This window comes from Tursiops truncatus, chromosome 15, assembly GCF_011762595.2.
Source record: "Tursiops truncatus isolate mTurTru1 chromosome 15, mTurTru1.mat.Y, whole genome shotgun sequence".
Taxonomy (NCBI): domain Eukaryota; kingdom Metazoa; phylum Chordata; class Mammalia; order Artiodactyla; family Delphinidae; genus Tursiops; species Tursiops truncatus.
The window spans coordinates 6,551,663-6,570,419 of record NC_047048.1 but is presented as its reverse complement, the minus strand read 5'-3'; the positions used below and the strand labels follow the sequence as shown (position 1 = coordinate 6,570,419).

General features: G+C 49.8%; 3 protein-coding genes across 6 annotated transcripts in view; all 3 read right to left on the bottom strand.

Annotated features, from left to right (window-relative positions):
* The window catches only part of LAMTOR4 (late endosomal/lysosomal adaptor, MAPK and MTOR activator 4), a 44,245-nt gene extending 31,768 nt beyond the window's left edge, over nucleotides 1–12,477 (bottom strand). Inside the window, exon 1 of the mRNA XM_073791941.1 lies at nucleotides 12,343–12,477. The gene's annotated coding sequence lies outside the window, so the exon portion shown is untranslated. The remainder of the gene's footprint in view (nucleotides 1–12,342) is intronic.
* The window catches only part of MBLAC1 (metallo-beta-lactamase domain containing 1), a 38,570-nt gene extending 24,325 nt beyond the window's left edge, over nucleotides 1–14,245 (bottom strand). The window contains exons 1-2 of one of the 3 annotated variants that reach the window (XM_073791939.1): nucleotides 12,343–14,245; nucleotides 3,397–5,460 (exon numbers count right to left, since the gene is read on the bottom strand). In XM_073791939.1, coding sequence (XP_073648040.1) covers nucleotides 12,936–13,751 — 816 coding nt within the window. In that variant the 5' untranslated portion in view covers nucleotides 13,752–14,245 and the 3' untranslated portion in view covers nucleotides 3,397–5,460; nucleotides 12,343–12,935. Of the gene's footprint in view, nucleotides 1–3,396; nucleotides 5,461–9,658; nucleotides 10,480–12,342 lie in introns of those variants that run through there. The other 2 variants (XM_073791938.1, XM_073791937.1) reach the window with 2 other exon arrangements.
* A 149-nt stretch (nucleotides 14,246–14,394) lies between these two features.
* On the bottom strand, nucleotides 14,395–18,704 carry CNPY4 (canopy FGF signaling regulator 4). 2 transcript variants are annotated; one of them, XM_033840723.2, is made up of 6 exons: nucleotides 18,502–18,700; nucleotides 16,417–16,543; nucleotides 16,222–16,318; nucleotides 15,859–15,981; nucleotides 15,238–15,355; nucleotides 14,395–15,145 (listed from the first exon to the last, which is right to left on the bottom strand). In XM_033840723.2, exons 1-6 carry the CDS (start codon nucleotides 18,602–18,604, stop codon nucleotides 15,021–15,023), a joined length of 693 nt encoding a protein of 230 aa, XP_033696614.1. In that variant the 5' UTR covers nucleotides 18,605–18,700; the 3' UTR covers nucleotides 14,395–15,020. The 2 variants fall into 2 exon arrangements, with proteins under 2 accessions (XP_033696614.1, XP_073648041.1); XM_073791940.1 differs by lacking the exon at nucleotides 15,859–15,981 and having other exon boundaries at nucleotides 18,502–18,704.
* Between the last annotated feature and the right edge of the window lie 53 nt (nucleotides 18,705–18,757).

The window sequence follows — 18,757 nt, the reverse complement described above, 5'->3', positions numbered from 1 at the left end:
TGGCCCGACCCTGACACAGTCCCTTGTCCCCAGCCCGCCGGAGCCCTCTTCCCCACCCGGAGGTCCCGCCGCCTGTCCCCGTGGCCTGAAGCTCCCCGCCCGCCACAGCCCAGCGCCCACTCCCAACCCTCCGGGTAGCCCACCGCCCATCCGGCCTCTCTCGGCTTCCGACATTTTAACACAACCGCCCTGTAGTGACCCCCAGACCCCGGGTGGAGGCTCCAGGCAGCTCCCTTCAGGGGCCTGCAGGCTCCTCCGGGGACCGGGTGGGAAGAACCCAGGGAACAGATGAAGCGCTGGGCCCTGGGCACCGCGGCCGCCCTGCCCAAATGAAATTGCTCATATTTGCAAATAATATATCTGATAAATAGTTAATATCCAAAATATACAAAAAACTCATACAACTCAACATCCATAAGACAAATAACCCAATTAAAAAACAGGCAGAAGACCTGAATAGACATTTTTCCAAAGAAGACATAGAGAAGGCCAACAGACACATGAAAAGACGCTCAACATCGCTAACCATCAGGGAAATGCAAATTGAAACCATAATGAACTACCGCCAATAACAAGTGTTGGAGGATGTAGAGAAAAGGAAACCCACAGTGCACTGCTGTTGGGAATGTAAATTGGTGCAGCCACTATGGAAAACAGTATGGAGAGTACTCAAAAAATTAAAAATAGAACTGCCATATGATACAGCAACTTAACTCCTGGGTATTTATCTGAAGAAAACAAAAACACTAATATGAAAAGGTATATGCACCCCTATGTTCCTGCAGCATTATTTACCCGAGATATGGAAGCAACCTAAGTGCCCATCAGTAGATGAATAAAGAAGATGTGGTATATATAAACAATGGAATATTACTCAGGCATAAAAAAAAATGAAATCTTGCCATTTGTGGCAACGTGGGTGCATGTAGAGCATATTATGCTAAGTGAAATAAGCCAGAGAGAAACTAACACCATATGAACTCACTTATATGTGGAATATAAAAAATAAAACAAACAAAACAAATGAAAACAGACTCACAGAAACAGAGAAGAAATGGGTGGTTATCAGAGGGGAGAAGTTTGGGGATGAGGGCAAAAGAGGTACAGGGGATTAAGAAGTACAAATCTACATTTATAAAATAAGTCATGGGGATGTAATACACAGCATAAGGAATATGTTCAGTAATGTAAGAATTTTGTATGAAGACAGATGGTTACTAGACTTATCATGGTGATCATTTCATAATGTATGCAAATGTCAAAACACTATGTGGTACATCTGAAACCAATGTAATATTGTATATCATCTATATTTCTATAAAAATAAATAAGTACAGGAGGATTGTGTAGGTTATATGCAAATACCTATGCCATTTTATATAAGAGATCTGAGCGTCATAGAAATCTAGTATTCACATCCTCGAATAAAAAAGATCATCTACAGGGCTTCCCTGCTGGCGCAGTGGTTGAGAGTCCGCCTGCCGATGGTTCGTGCCCCGGTCCGGGAAGATCCCACATGCTGCGGAGCGGCTAGGCCCGTGAGCCATGGCCGCTGAGCCTGCGCTCTGCAACGGGAAAGGCCGCAGCAGTGAGAGGACCGCATACCACAAAAAAAAAAAAAAAAAAATGAGGATCAAAATAGACCCTGCTTACCTCCTGGGGCTGCTGGGAGAGTTAAGAGCTATTTTAAAACATAACCTGGATGTGTTTTAATCAGGTATGGTAAGACACACATGCAAATGACTGTTATGAAGGAAGCAGTTTATATTCACAAAACCATAAAAACAAGATGCCCAGCACTCCACGCAGGGCCATGCAGGGAGGCACTAGGGTCAGTCAGGAGGCGGAGGGAGGGAGGGGGAAACATGGGCAGGAGCCTTTGTTGTAGGTTCTGTGAGAAAGACAAGGCAAGGGAGAGCAGGCAGGTTTAGGATCAGCTGGTATGAATAATGTCTGTGGGCTCTGGGGATTACGGGCTGTCCCTAGTTGCCTGGCACCTGGCCCTGGGATGAATACGGCAGAAGAACATGGGCCTCCTGGAGCATAAGAGCCAGATGGAGGAGGTGGTGGGGAGTGTGGGCTCTGGACTGGTTGGTTTGCATATGACAGGTGAGCTCCTGGGCACGTCCATTGCTCTTCTAAGAACTGGCAGCCCTGGGAGGGACAGTCTCTCCCTGGTCAGTGAGGCCCCAGATGTCAGAGCATCAAGAATACAGCAAATAAGAAAACATGGCCAACACGAGTGCAAAGCACCCGACACACAGGAAGTGGGAGATGTCATCCCTGCCTGTTGCAACTTTGTGGGGCCTGGGTCTCCCTCTACTTGCCTCACATAGTGAAGCAAGCTGAGAATCTTCCCTTCCCAGCTGGACTCTAGTTCCTGGAGGGCTCACTGCATGCCTGCACCCAACCAGGGCAGGAGAAGCCTTCTCTGGGCCCCTCCCTGCCTGCAAAACAAGAGGAAGTACACAGAGTGCTGATGTCAGCAGAGGCCCGTGGACAGCCCACGGGAAAGAGCAGAGACCAAGACCTTGCCCTTCGTACCTCCCCCTTCCCTGTGCTCTTTCTTTGCCTCATGTGTCCTGCCTCACCTCAGGGGCCACACTCACATCCCTCCTGCCTTTGTTTCCCCAGACCCTGAGAAGGGGCCGGCTGAATGAAGCACAATGAATGACCCCCCAGGATGGGCTGTGGAAGGAAGGGGAAGTGAGGGAGGTTAACGGGGTGGCTGGTGGGGGAGGGGCAATCTTGGGTAAGCACCAAGCTCACGAGGCAGACAGACCTGAGTGCGGTCCAAATCCAGACCTGGAGGGAACCAGAGTAAGTGAGGTCACCTCCCTGTGGACTTTGAAAGATGCTTGGGCTGAATTGGTGACAGGAGATCATCCTCCCTTCCCCCAACAGGAATGGGAGAGTTTGAGACTCTCCATGCCATTAAGGCTCTGGGCCTCAGTTTCTCCCTGGGTAAAATGAACATAAGGATACATCACCACAGAATGTTGTAAAGCTGAAAATGAGAAAACGCAGGTTTAGGGCTTGACTCAGATAAGAGGGTTCCATGAAAGTGCAGAATCTGTCCTCTGAGGCCTGTAAGTGCAGGCACATAGAGAAAGCCAGGACTACCTGGCTGGCCACGAGAGAACTGTGGGAAACATCTATTAGGATTGGGAAAGAAACTGAGAAAAGGAAAAAGGAAGTTCAAATCATGTCCTCCCACCCCCATGGTCCATTCTGTGAACCAATGCCAACGTCATCCTGGAGAGCGGGTGAGCAGAGCCTCCATCCCAGCCAGCCCTGGGGGGCCACCAAAGTTCCCAGCCCCCAATCTCTCACCCCGCCCACCACCAGTCACAGGTGGGCAGGGCGTCCATCAGAGGGGGTCCCAGGGACTGTCAGCTGGATGGCTCATGACTGCTCTGACCTTCATCCCCTCTGTCCAGGGAAGGCTCTGGATGAGCCAGGGTCGCACAGCTGCAGATGGAACCCCCTGAGAAGCGTTATTAAATACAGCCTCTGGGCTCACCCCCCAGAGCTCTGCAGTCACAGGGTGAGGCCCAGAGATTCTGTGGTGCAGCCAGGAGGAAGCATCCAAGAAGGAGCAGAAGGCTCTGTGGGCTCAGCAAGACTGGAGTTCAAGTCCTAGACCCGCCACCTCAGAGTCCTGGACGTGGGGCAGGGCGTGTCTGAGCCCCGGTGTCCTCCTTGTAGAGTGTGAGGACAGAGGGTCCTGCAGATCCAGTCCTGCATCTCTGGGTGGAGGCGTGGCCTCCAGAAGGCCCACCCTCTGGGTAGGTGGGAATCTGCGCCCACCCTCACCTCACCTCAGGGAGGGTGTGAGACTGCACACAGGGAGCAGAGCAGGGCGGGAGGGGCCTGGTGGGCCTTGGTTCTGCCTGGGGATGAAGGGGGACACTGCAGTGTCCCCTACCTGCAGAGAGAGAGACCACCAGCATGCTGGGTGCCCCTGGTGCCTGGGCTGGGGGCTGAGGCTTGACCACCAGCAGCTCCCTCCTCCTCCTCTCTAAGGGGCTGTTAGCTGGGCAGGGACTCAGGGCCGTGGACCTCTCCCTGAAGGAGCCTGAACTGGTCCTGCTGTCACCCCTTTCCCTGGGAGGAGAGAGACACTCAGAGAAGCAGAGAAAAGGAGAGAGAGACACACAGAGACACAGAGACTGACTCCTAAGGAGATGCCAAGCGGGTGGCAGAGGCAGGGAGCTGAGGGAGAGAGGAGAGGCCCCAGCTGGCCCAGGTCAGGACCAGCCCCTCAGTGTGCAGAGCAGGGCAGGGAGCCCTAGGTCATGGTTCCCTTTGCACTGACCACAGAGAGGCCCTTTTGCAATATAGGAAAAGAAGCCAGATTGATAAAGGAAGTGTCAGTCATGGCAGGGGTGGGCGGGTTTGGGGAAGGCCCCTACCCTCCTCAGTCCTCGGAAGGAGCCTGGTCCTCGCTCTCCTGGTGCTGAGACTCCCCGCAGGCGGCCCCTCCACAGGCCTCCCCTCTGGCCTTGAAGGCTCTGCTTGTCTTCTCATCCCGGGAGGAGGGCAAGGCCATGGGTCTGAGGATGGGGATAAGCAAAGTGGGAAAGAGGATGAAGCTAAGAACACCAAACACTTTTAGCTGGAGTTGTTTGTCACCACAAGAGGCCAAGGGACCTAGGGCAGCATCTGGGTTGAAGGGGGAGGGATGGTGCTCCGCATGGCTTAGAGTTCCTAATAACAAGGGTGATACAGTAACAGGAAGTGATAATTTGGGGGGCAAGGAAAGGGTATAAGAAAAAATATACATTTGGATTTTTTACTTTTTTCTTTTTTTTTTTTGCCTCTCTACACTGTGTCACTAAATATATCTCTGCACGTTCACACATCCTCGTCCAGTAAAGCTTCAGGCCACCAGAATACACATGTTTTCCTCACTCGCATACATAACCCCTCACATCAGCATTGGTGCACTAGACTCTGTAAAAATTTTCAGTCACACTTTGTTTTTAAACTTGAGTCAATATAAACCTTGTTCAAAATGTTATGAAAAAATGTACATATTTATACAAGGCAGGTTGTGACAGGACACTGGGGTTCTTTCCCCGTGGGCGGCCCCAGGAGGAGAGGGCTGGAGTCTCACACATTTGTGTCTCTGTCTCTTCCCACCACCCTTCCCACCCAATCCCCCAGGAACCAGCAGCGCCCTGCCCCCCTAGTGAGTGCACTCACACCCCTATTCCCTGGGGAAGAAGCTAGTTGACCTTTGCCATTTTCCCCACACCCCTGGAGGACGGGGCCAGGATCAGCCAGGCCCTCTCCATTGTAATTGTTCGCCACTCTGGGCCAGACCAAAGGGACGCTGCTTTGTACAGGTAGAGTCCAAGGAGGTGTCAGCTCATATCATTGCTATTCACGCCGTAAGTGGAATTCTTCATCGAGTCGTTGACTTCTCGACGGAATGCTGACAGATTCTGGGTGAACCTACAGAGAGGATGCATGTAGGTTGGGGGAGCAGGGTGGAAGGGAAAGATCTTTGCCTAAAATGTTTCTAGCAGACAAGTGGCTACTGAGAGGCAGAACGTAAGAATCAGTTGTTTCTAAGGTCAGTTAGTCTCATTCTTAAGACTTTAAGGGAAAGTTGGGCTAGTTTTGCACCCCTTTCTACCTGACAAACTTCATGGCAGGTCTCGAGATCTGGTCAAATCTGAGGCTCTGAGGATCACCTTGGGTTCATGGCAGCACAAAAGGAATCTCACTGACAGAAACGGGAAGTAACCCTCACGAAGTGAGAGCTGGGAGAGGATGAAGCTGTCTCATTTCTTAATGCCAAGAGACCTGTGCTGTCCAGTATGGCAGCCATTAGCCACATGTGGCTGTAGACCACCTGAATTGAACTCAGTGCAACTGAGGAACTGAATCCAATTAAAAGAAACTTAAAATTCAGTTCCCCAATCACACCTTAATTAAAATGCCATACTTTAAATTAATTAAAATTAAAGAAAATTTAAAAATCAATTTAGAAAAACCTGACGTTCAATTCAGTTATCGGACAACTTCTAAGTATGTTTGGAACAACTTGAGTATGGGAATCTAATTGCAACTGTAAGTTTTATGAAATCTAAATACAAATCAAGTATTTCTGATGAAAATGTAGCAATATGGGGCTTCCCTGGTGGCGCAGTGGTTGAGAGTCCGCCTGCCGATGCAGGGGACGCGGGTTCGTGCCGCGGTCCGGGAAGATCCCACATGCCGCGGAGCAGCTGGGCCCGTGAGCCATGGCCACTGAGCCTGCGCGTCCAGAGCCTGTGCTCCGCAACGGGAGAGGCCACAACAGTGAGAGGCCCGCGTACCGCAAAAAAAAAAAAAAAAAAAAAAGAAAATGTAGGATATGAATTGAGATGCCCTGTTAAGTGTAAAATACACAGGATCTTGAAGACTTAGTACAATAAAAAGAATCTTAAAATTCTCAATTTAAAAATATTGATTACACATGGACACATTATTTTGGATACATGGGTTAAATAAAATACATTAAAATGAAGAAAAAAAAAAAGAATCCGCCTGCCAATGCAGGGGACACAGGTACGAGCCCTGGTCCAGGAAGATCCCACATGCTGTGGAGCAACTAAGCCCGTGCGCCACAACTACTGAGCCCACGTGCCACAACTACTGAAGCCCGCACGCCTAGAGCCCGTGCTCTGCAACAACAGAAGCCACCATAATGAGAAGCCGGCGCACCACAACAAAGAGTAGCCCCCGCTCGCCACAACTAGAGAAAGCCCGCGTGCAGCAATAAAGACCCAATGCAGCCAAAAATAAATAAATTTAAAAAAAAAACACATTCTATCTACTTTAAATAAATAAATGCATTGATAATCTGTCAAATTTTAAAGGAATTATCAGAGGGCAAAATCTAAATGAAACTGGGAACTCAGAGAGTAATACACTAAAGACTGCTTTCCCCTTGAGGGCATTTGCCAAGCTCAAGAAACTTGCGATTTGGTGTTCAGGAAGCCAAGAGCAGGATACAGACCCCAAAGTCTTTGACAATGTGGTGAGTCTAATAGGAAATTGCCCGCTTGGCATAAAGTCAGGGTCTCAAAGTTCTACACCCTCATATTGTGTGACCTGGAGACCACCACGCCACACTCAAGCAGAGGATTTTGAAGAATTTGACTGTCTTGGACCTTGGTCCAGAACAGACAGAGAAAACTCTTTCTGGAGAATTTATACCCACAAGCCAGCCCTTAGGTAGATGTGCAGTCCAAATTCACAGAACCGTTGATCTGAAAAATCTCAACCTGTGTTAATTTAACACACTCTAGGAAGTTATTAGCCTAAATTTTTGGCAGAAGCAAAAATTTTCTTTGGAGAAGCCCACTATCAGATGGCATTCTTCTATGCCTATTTGGTAACCTCTGAATTCAGTACCAAATTAATAGAAAATTCAATACCAGATTAATGAGCAAGGGATCTTATTTGGGTCACATTTAAATTAACCATAAGGCGTTGCTGTTAATAGGGGTAACTAACCCAGAGCCAAACATGCTTATGATTTAGATCCATTTACTGTTCCTTACAGTCTCTGTGGCCTTCAAACCAGCTTTCCCATTTGTTACTTTTTGGCCATCTTTCCAATTTCTTCTTTTAGTTTTTTGCTCTTGTTAGCAGCTTTGACTTGAATTTGTCATTCCAATATCTAATATTAAATTAACTGCTTTTAAAATTATTTTCCCCCAGCTTTAGTGAGGTAAAACTAACAAAAATTGTATATATTTAGGTTGTATAGCGTGATTTTTTTAAGGTGTACAGCATGATGGTTTAATATATGTATACATCGTGAAATGATTACCATGATCAAGCTAATTAACACATTCATCACCTCACATAGTTACCTTTTCTTGTGTATGTGGCAAGAACACCTACGATCTACTCACTTAGCAAATTTCAGGTATACAATACAGTGCTGAGTATAATCACCATGCTGTACATTAGATCCCCAGAACTTATAACTGAAAGTTTGTACCCTTTGATCAATATCTCATTTCCCCCACTCCCCAGCCCTTGGCAACCATTTTATCCTCTGGTTCTATGAGTTCAACTTTTTAGATTCCACATACAAGTGAGATCATACAGCATTTGCCTTTCTGTGTCTGACTTATTTCCCTTACAAAATGTCCTCCAGGTTCACCCATGCTGCCAAAAAATGGCAGGATTTTCTTTTTTAAGGCTGAATAATATTCCCCTGTGTGTGTGTATACATATGTGTATCTCACATCTTCTTTATCCATTCATCCATTAATGAACACTTATGGTGTTTCCATATCTTGGCTATTGTGGATAACGCTACAGTGAACATGGGAGTACAGATATCTCTTTAACATACTGAGTTCATTTCATTTGGATACCCAGAAGTGGGATTGGGATCATATGGTAATGGTAATTACCATGGTAATTCTATTTTTAATTTTTTGAGGAAACTCCATACTGTTTTCTATAATGGTTATACCAATTTACATTCCCACTAACAGTCAGTACACACAGGTTCCCTTTTCTCCTCAATCCCCTTACCTGTTATCTCTTATCTTTTTGATAATAGCCATCCTAAACAGGTGTGAAGTGGTATCTCATTGTGGTTCGAATTTGCATTTCCCTGATGATTAGTGATGCTGAGCACATTTTTATATACCTGTTGGCCATTTGTATGTCTTCTTTGGAAAAATGTCTATTCATGTCCTTTGACAATATTTAAATTGGGTTGCTTCTTTGCAATTGAGTTGTATGAATTCCTTATATATTTTAGAGATTAACCAAGTATACAGTTTGCAAATATTTTCTCCCATTCTGTAGGTTACCTTTTCATTTTGTTTCCTTTGCTATGAAGAAGCTTTTTAGTTTGAGGTAGTCCCACTTGTTTTTGCATTTGCTGCCTTTGCTTTTGGTGTCATATCCAAAAAAATCACAACCAAGACCAATGTCAAAGAGCTTTTCCCCTATGTTTTCCTCTAGGAGTCTATTGCTTCAGGTCTTACATTTAAGTCTTCAATCTGTTCTAAGTTAATTTTTGTGTATGGCATAAGGGTCTAATTTCATTCTTTCGCATGTGGATAACTAGTTTTCCCAACACTACATGGTAATTCACAAAATTGACTACTACGTATGTGAAAATGAATGAATTACAGCTACCCACAATAAATGGGTAAATCACCCCTCTTCTGGAGGTGAGCCTGGGTGCAGATGCAGAGTTTTCTGGTAAGGTGGCTTGAAGCAGAGATAGCTGGGACAATGGTCTTTGCTTTCTCTGTGAAGTAAGTGCTGCCCCCTTCCGGAAGTGAAGAGGGAATGATGTGATGTGATTGACAGGTGCTTTGGGCAATGGGAGAAGGCATAAAAATTGCATTTAAGAATGTATATAACAAAACACGGGAATTCCCTGGCAGATCAGTGGTTAGGACTTGGCAATTTCACTGTCGGGGCCTGGGTTTGATCCCTGGTCTGGGAACTAAGATCCCACAAGACACATAGCGCAGCCAAAGGGGGGAAAAGAAAAGGAATGTATATAACAAAACAGAAACAGACTCACAGATATAGAGAACAAAGTAGTGGTTATCAGTGAGGGAAGGGAAGGGGGAAGGGGCAAAATAGGGGTATGGGATTAAGAGATCCAAACTGCTATGTATAAAATAAATAAGCAACAAGGATGTATTGTACAGCACAGAGAAATACAGCCACTTGTAATAACTTTAAATGGAGTACAATCTATAAAAATATTGAATCACTATGTTGTATACCTGAAACTAATATAATATTATAAATCAACTATACTTCAATTTAAAAAATCAAAAAATAAAAATAGAACCTAGGATAACCACCCCACCTCCCAAAAAAGGGGAACTTTTAGCATCACCAAGTTGTGCACTAACCCATTGTGGTACGTTGCAACAGAAAAAAATGGCCACAAATTCTTTGCAGCTCCTTCTATCAAGATGGAGATGTTATTTCCTCATCCCTGAATCTGGGCTGGCCTGCTTTGGTCAACAGAATGTGATGTAAGTGATATTCTGCAATTTCTGAGCCTAGACCTCAAGTGGCCTTGCAGCTTCTGCTCTCAAGCGGCACAGTGGGGAGAGGACATTTCCAGAAATAATGACCAACACCAGGTATCACCTAATGCTAAGTGAACAATATAGAGAAGGCATAGCTAGAGTTTAAAATAAGGTTGGCAAATTCAGGGGAGGTTTTCTGTAGGAGGTGAGAGAGCTGAGCCTGGGTGTTTGAGATGGTGGAGAAAAGCGAGATGATGGGGAGTGGAGGGGGAGCGGGCTCAAAGGCCCGCAGGAGAGGAGGGTGTGGGTGTCTGAAAGGCACTGGGCAGTCACCCAAACTGGAGCAGAGAGCTGTTCTTGGAGAGCACTGGGCAGGAAAGCCTGGGTTATTCTGCAGCCAATGTCTGCCAATGACTTGTGAGTAGAGGAAGCTGATCATATAGGTCCAGTTTTCCTAAGAGTTTTCACAAAAAAGAAGTTTGAAAGAAACAATCACTCTGGGCCCAACCTCCTAATATCTTAAGCACTTTTTCCCTCTGTTGTCAGCCCTCTCCTCATGCTGTTGTCCTCACTCCCTGCCTCTAAGGGATCATTTCCATCAGTGTTTGTATCCATTCACAACTCATCTTGAAAACAGCTGAAAACACAGTCAGAACAGCTTAGGCACGAAAGGAGTTGATTAGCCCAGGTAACTGATGAGTTAGCACAGATCTGGCTTCCCGTGCTCACACCTGTCATCTGGTCTGTTTCTCTTCACTGCCCACTTCTGCCCCCTACCGTTCAGCTTCATTCTCTCATTCTCAGTCCCTCTTTGGTGGCCCCAGCACCAGCGGGCTCTTCCAACAAGGGGGCAAGATGACCCATCCTCCCATGTCAGTCTTGCAGGAAAGAACGAGACTTTTTCCCTTAGCTCCAGCAAAACCCCTAAGATTACTAAGAATGGACTAGCGTAGGTGACCCATCCATCCTGGAGACAATCAGTGTGGCCAAAGGGATGTGTTGCTCTGGGTGACCAGCCCTGAGTCAAGGGCAGGATATCCATGTTCTAGAATAAGTCAAGACTGGAACTTTTATCTGTATAACTTGAGAGTGTACAGCTCTAAATAACCCATCCCCTCCTCTCTCGTCCTCCGTGCAGCCCTGAAGCCAGTGGATCTACACACCACGTATCAGTTGGGTTCTCTGATGGCCGTGGACACTGCTCGGGGCATAGTGCGGCACTGGAACGCACAGCTGGCCCCTGCGCTCCCTCCACACACCAGTGGCCTCATTACAATTGGTGGCCCATGAAGTGGGGGGGGCCTGGCTGGGGGCCCCCACACCATGGTGGTGCCTGGGCACCCACTTCACCACCTTTCTTCTGTCCATCTTTATGCAACGACTGGCAGAGATCTGGGCAGCCGTGGCTGCACTGCTGGCCTGGGAGCCCTGAACCCTGGTGATCATCGAACTGGCCAACACCGGCTACAAGTCTATGTACAGTAGCAACTGGTTCACCCTCCAGGTGAACGCGCTCCTCTGAGCTGCCTTTGCTGACCATGTGGCCTTTGTGGACGCCTGGGAAATGACCTCCAGCCTGCCCTTGCGTGACATCGTCCACCCGGAGAGGCTCATCGTCCACAACAAGGTGGACTTCCTCCTTTCTTTCCTCTTCCCAACCTGAGTGCTTCTGTCCACCCTGAGGCTGTGTGAACGGAAGGCCCAAGCTCAGGAACCCAGCTGTGAAGAGGACCACAGCCACAACAGGACTTCTGGGATAAGGGCAGGTGCCATCAAGCTCTCTCACCTGGAACACCGTAATGGCTTTTGATCTAGTCCAGCCCATTCTATTGTTGCCCCACTCCAACCCCTTCTCCACTCAGAACAAGAGTGGTTATTTTAAAACATAAATGAAACCAGGTCAACGGCCTGGCCTTTTGTATCAGTATAAAGCCAAAGCCTTCTATCGCAGGACAAATCCAAACCCCTAACCATGGTTACCAAGGCCTTGCAAGATGTCGCTGCCCAACTCTGTAGGCTCATTTATTGCCACTCTTCCCCAGCGCCCTGCAACCCAACCCCAAGGTCCTCTTGCTGCTCAAGTAGGTCAAGCCTGCCTCGGGGCCTTTATACCTGCTGTTCCAGTGCCTGGAATGCCCCTCTCCCAGACCTCCATGTGGCCAGCTTTTTCTCGTTCAGTTCTCTCATCAAACATCACCTCGGAGGCTTTTCCTGACCACTCTCCCACCCCAGCACTCTATACCCTTCTCACCCTGCTTTTTCTGCATATCAGTAACCAGAACCCGTAATTATTTGGTTTACTACTATTATTATTTACCTGTCTCCTTGAGTTTGTCTGGCTTGCTCACTGCTGTATCCCCGTGACCTCGAGCCGTGCTTGAGACATTGCAGGTGTGTTAAGCAGCATTCATTGAACGAATTAATAACTTAAAGTCAGATGACTAGAATACCTGTCTGCCCTGCACCTTCTCTCCGCAAGCTGCTTCCTCTGAGAAGCAGGCGATGTATCGCCAGAGTGTCTCCTTGTGGCACTTGCTGGATTATATCTGCATGATTATCACTATGAACGCTTCACATTTACATTTAGGGCAGTATGACCTTTTTTTATTTTTTATTGGAGAATAGTTGAAGGGCAGTATGATTTTCAATGCAGGTTCTACTTTTATTCTGCCATTTTACTAATGAAGCCCGAGAGGTAGCACACAGCTGTGCCAGTCCATGGTCCTAGTGATACTGGTGACAGCTGTGGCAAAAGTACTCTGTCCTCGCTGGAAAACTGGCCTCCTGCGAGGGCTGGAAGTGACAACCCATGACTCCTCTCTGACACATCCTCTCGTGTCCTGGACGTCAGTTTCTTGTCTGGGGGTGGGGGGCTGGGGTCCCTGAAAGGCATTCAGTCAAGACTGGGGTTTATCGGTGCACCGTGGGCTCCTTGTCTCCGATCACGAGATCTGGCCGGCTGTTCCCCAGACCCTCTGTCTCTGGAGCCGAGGCTTCCCTGATCACCCTAAAGGGGGCTCCGTGACCAGGCACGACCACGTCGGCAGTGGCTAGGACCCTCTTCCGGCTGTGCTCCTGGGACACCGGGTCTTCACTCAGCGCCTGCCACGAGTCCTCGTCCCCATCACGTTCAAACACATCGCCCACTACCATGACGGTACCCAGGGCCGTGCCAGCCACCACCACGCTCACGTCCCGCTGGCCACCATGGCCGGGCGTGGCCCACACCTCGAGTCCCGGCCCCAACCGCAGAGGCTGCTCCTCAGCCAGCCCGTGGGGGAGGTAGCGGCCCCCGGGGAGGCAAAAGTCGTGCGAGACCAGCAGGGCCGCCGCGGGAAACAGCCCCAGGTTCCCGATGTGGTCCGAGTGTCCGTGGGTCCCCACCACCAGAGTCACATCTCCTGGGGCCACGCCCTGCCCCGCCAGGGCCCCCAAGAGTGCCTCTCGAGCCCAGGGCCCCGCGGTGTCCACGAGGATGGGGCCGCGGGCCGCCTCCTCCAGGGCGGTCTTCGCCTCGTAGCCCTCGGGCGGGGGCTCTCGGTGGCCGGAGGCCGGGCCCCAGGCCTGGGGCAGAACAAGGGTCACGGAGCCGTCGGCGCGCACGGCGTCGCCGACCCCCTCGGGCTCCGCGTAGCCCTGCAGCAGAACCACCACAGAAAAGGCGTCGCCGGGCACCCGCAGAGGAGGCTCCCCGCGCAGCGGCTCGGTGCGCACTACACCGCTCATGGCCGGAGAGGGACGGGCTGGGGAAAGGAAGTGGGGCCTTCGGTGACTGTCCGCTCCCTTCGGGTTTCCACACTCGCCCAGCCTCCGCGGAGTGAATCTCAGTTCCTTGCCACCCCTCTCAGACCCTTAAGTTGGCATCGCCCAACTGAACTTCGGCGAGAATGCACTCGTCCCTCAGCGTCTTCGGCCACCACCCAGCTCGCGTGTGAGGTCCTCAACCGCCACCCTCCGGAGATAACCTTGTTATTTTCTTCATTCTAACCGGAGCCGCTCTCTACCTTGGACCTAGTTTTAGCTCCTCTTAAGTCTTGCCTCACTCTGAGGAAAGAAGAGACACGGGAAAAGCGCGTGGGAGTTTGTCCTCTGCGAGCTCCCGTCACCCAAGTATGGCGGCCCAGGCGTCGCCGCGCACGTAACTTAATTCCGTCGCGTTTTCAGGCATGCGCGGATCGCGGCTGCGCAGTCCCAAGCCCGAAACCTGGCTCAACGCCCTGATCCATGCCACCCTCCTTGGGCTGCAAAACTACAAAGCACCGTTAGCTTTTAACAGGACGGCGACCAACGGCCCTATTCACTGGGCGCTGCCGTACCGGCCAGCTAAGATGTGTGCACGGCAGTTGTTTGAAATTTGGGGCCCAGCTGATATTTTAAAAAAAGTTTACTAGCGTTATAGAAAATTTGGCACCTTTGATATTACGTAGTGGCCCTGCAGTGAAATTAATATGTAGACCAAGTGTCTACCCCACCTAACTTATCAATATTACCCCGTCCCCATCCAGTGTCCCCTTCCCGTTCACAGACTGTTGGCATGTAGCCTCCTAGACGCCGGCAGCGTGTATAGGTCGTAGACTGTCCATTCAGCTTCTTTGTTATGAGTCTAAAAACAGACCCTCGAGGGGCAAAGTGACTTTGCCAAGGTCCACCGCTTCTAAGCCATGTTGACCTCTGGGTCCGGTGGGGAGTAGCAGACATATTTAAACATCTCAATACTGTCACCACACACACCTGACAAGGGGATAAATGGCAGGTGGAGGACTCATCTGTCGGTGCCGGGCTTCCACCTACTGCTCCCACCTTTCTCCCCATAGCCATGCCATGCTGCACCACCAGGATCCTGCCTGAGACTACACGGGAGAGAAGAGCTACAAGCTCTAGGGTGGAGTCACTCGCACATACACACACTCTGAAAGCTGTGGGGCAGGGAGCGCTCAGACTTCAGAGGGTTCTTCTCCAAGACCCCTGTCCCTCCTGGGGGCTCAAAGGCAAAGTTCAGAGTTCCTCTGGGTCATGCTTGGGGTGGCCTGGTGTGTTAGTCACCTCCTCCTCCTCCTCTTCTGTCTTCTCTTGCCCATCTGTGATCTTCTCCTTTCCAGTCCAAGTTTCCTGTAGACATGCTAGGTTGGGTGATAGAAAACAATTTAGATATTGGTCCTGGGGAGAGGGAAGGTTGTGACCTGGCAAGAAAGGGGCCAGCCGCCAGGCTTACCAGTTTCAGTAGCTCGGAGCACATGACCTTCACAGAGAAAATGCTGTAGGGGCTGCTCCTGATGGTGGAAATACCAGTCTCCCACGACGTCTTCAAACTCCTCCAGCATCGTCTCACACTGATCAGGTGGAAAGGTCAGAAGGGTATCTGCTCTGCTGGCCTCTGCAGACCCTCCTCTCTGCTCTTCACTCCCTGTCTCCCCACCCCACTTCGGAAAGGCAGGGAACCAGGAGGTTAAACTTGGCCTATTAGATGTGTGATCCTCATTCATTCAACAGACATTTACCAGCACCTACGCTGCCAAGTAAGTATTATACTCTGAGTCTCAGTTCCTTGCCTGTAAAATGGGAAGTGGTAATAGTACCTACCACATCAGGTTGTTGTGAGGGTTAAATGAGGCAGCAGCTGGAAAGTTTGTGGCCCCAAAGCAGGCACACAGTAGGTGCTCAGTAAGTGGCAGTATATATCATTAGCCTCCATTATTACTTCTTGATATGCTCCTGGGCCCACTTCAGTCAATGGCAGAGTCCCTGCTCTGCTCAAAGATGGACCTCCTTAGGATCTAGCTCCCGTCTCAGGTTCCCTTCTCACCTTCCTGGGCAGTGCAGTATCCTATCCTACCTGCTTCTTGAGGAACGTGACTTCCACGCTGGGCTCATCCCACAGCTCCAAAGGGATCCCCAGATCCACCTTCACCCCCTTCTGCACCAGGCCTTTCAGCGTTGCCATGGTCTGACTCTGCCCCTGAGAGATGGGAATTTGAGATCAGCCCAGGCCACTGCCCTGCCTCCTCCCCTTTTTGCCATATCAGCTTTGTCAACTACTGGAGACCCCGGTGAGTTCCATAGAGATGAGACGAGGGAGTCTACGATGGGGAGGGGACACTCCAGAGCTGTGGGGAGCTGGGCAGACATCGTGAGGACCTCAGGGGGTACAGGTTGTAGTTTCTGAGAGATGGGATCCTGCCCTGGAGAAGAGTCTGACCTTGGCATATCTCAGTGAGCCCTTGCGCTCGGCATGAACACTGTAGTCCAGGATCCGCTCACATAAATTCTCCAAGGCCTCTTCCAGCCTTGTCTCTCTGTGGGAAGAGGGGAAACAAAGACTCCCTGGATGCTGTGGGCGCTCCCAGGGCTCCTTCGGGGATTGGAAGGTGGAAGAACACCAAGAAGAACTCACGAAACACTGTAAGGGATGTGTCTCTTCCTCTTGCCTGTGTCCAGCACCTGCCCCAGCTCCAACACCTCTCGAGATCGGCCAGTGCGACTCAGCTCGTCCTGTAGCTCCAGGCTCAGCAGTTTACATACTAGATATCCAAGGGGACGTGAAAGATAAACAGACAAAGCAGCAACTCATTCGGCAGATAAGCAAAGGCAGCAGAGCACAATGGTTATGGGTGCAGGCTCTGGAGCCAGCCTGGCAAGGCTGGAATCCTGACTCAGCCACTTAGTAGCTGGGTGACAATCCTGCTGTGCCTTGGTTTCTTCACCTCTAAAATGAAGATAATAATAGTACCTCCCTCACAGGGGTGTGGTGAGGATTAAATCAATCAATCTATGTAAAGCCCCGAGAATAGTGCCTGGCACGTGGTGAGCACTGCCTAAGTGTTTGCTGTTTTCTGCAGTTATTTGTTGAGCCCCTTCTGGATGCACAATAGCAATACAGAGAGTAATAAGACCCATGATCTATCCACAGGACATTGCCAATGTCTCTGGGGATAGATAAAAAGGTGGTGACAATATTGTGTAATGGACTCTATCAAGAGACTTAATCTCACTAGGAAATACAAAATTCATTCAATGGTCGTTCACGGACTTCCTACTAGCCTACGATTTCCTCAAGGATGAGCATTGTGTCTCTTCCACCACTGTCTTCCCAGCGCCAGTGGGTCCCAAGAAAAGGACAGGCCTATACAGAAGTGCCAAGCAAACTAAACACAGGGGCAAGGAGCAAAAGTGTCCCAAATGTGCCTATGGCACTGTGCTAAGGATACACAGGGAGACACAGGTACTCTCCTTCCCTCCAATGCAGTGGGAGGTGACAGATAAGGAAGGAGGCTTCCAAAGGAGGTGACATTTAAACTGGGTCTTGAAGAACCAAATACAGAAGGGCAAGGATCATTCCAGGCAAAGAAAAAAAACAATGTGCAGAGGCAGAGAGGTGTGAGAGGATGAGGCAGGCTCAGTGACCACTGAGAGGTTCAATATGGCTGAAGCATGGGCACTTCGGGGATGGGAGGTGGGGTATGGAAATGTAAGAAAGATGGAGGCCAGACCACAAACACTTGGATGCTCTGCCAAAAACGTTGGCTGTAGTCTAATCACAGCAGGAGGCCTGAAGAGGTGTTAAAGCGAGGACGTACACAATTGAGTCTGTGTTTAGAAGAACTGACAGGTGTAGGGGATTAAGAGTAGGGACACAAATGAAAGGAGAGGAGAGATGAGGACCAAGTCAGGAGGAACATTGCTACTGAAATGCAGCGTGGAGTGAGCCGAAGGGGAAAAGAATCCAGGAAGAAATTAAAGCCAGGGAGGCAACAAACCAGGGGACCAGGGCACTCTGAAGTGCCCCCTCCCAGATGGGCCCCATAGGTGATAGAGTCACAGAAGATGCTGCTCACGGTAAAATCCATACAGTGCACACCCTCTGCAAAACCTCACAATTATGGGGAACCTCTCCCAGTTGTGTGGCCTCCTCTTTCTTTTATGAGCTTCAAAGGCTGACGTACTCACTCCCAAACCCCTCAGGAGGGCGTGGGGCCTATAATTTGGGAGCGTCTCCGCTGGGGTGGAGCAGAGGATGTCCACAGGTAATGAGCCTGACACCTCACTCCTGCAGTCTCTTCAGATTTAGGTCTGGTGGCATGGAGGACACACACACACACACACACACACACACACACACACACACAGACACACACACACACACACACACACACACACACACACACACACGATGCTCAGTAAAGTGGTCGGTCCTGAGCCGATAGTCTCTGCACTACAATTCCCACAAACCATTGGGGGGCCCAAACCAGCAAGAAAAAGCGGGCTCCCTCTGGATGTCTCATGGGAATTGTAGTGCCATAGTTTTGGGGTAGCGCTATGCGTTCCCTCCGTTGACCCCATTCGAATTCCACCAGGCTCCATCAGAACCTCCCTCAGGTCCTGAAGGAGGTCAGATGACCCACCCATCACGGTCCATTTGGTCTGGCCCAGACGGAGGTGGGGCAGAGGGATGCGAATAGGGGCTACTCCCTTTAGATACCTTCGCATTTGCTGGGCAAGCGTTCTGTGTCATCGTCCTCCTCCTTCGGCGTCCCAGACACAGTCAAAATGAAAAGCAACATTCCCAACCGCACAGGTCCCATGACCAAGTGCCGTCCACAGCCAACCACCTCCTGCCTTCAAACCAACTTCGGTCAGGCAGCGGGCCCTTTAAATCCCAAGGCTGTCGGCTGCAACTTTAACCCAGCCTGGCATGGGAAGCGCAAGCGCAGTGCCGGCTCGAAGGGGGCGGGGCT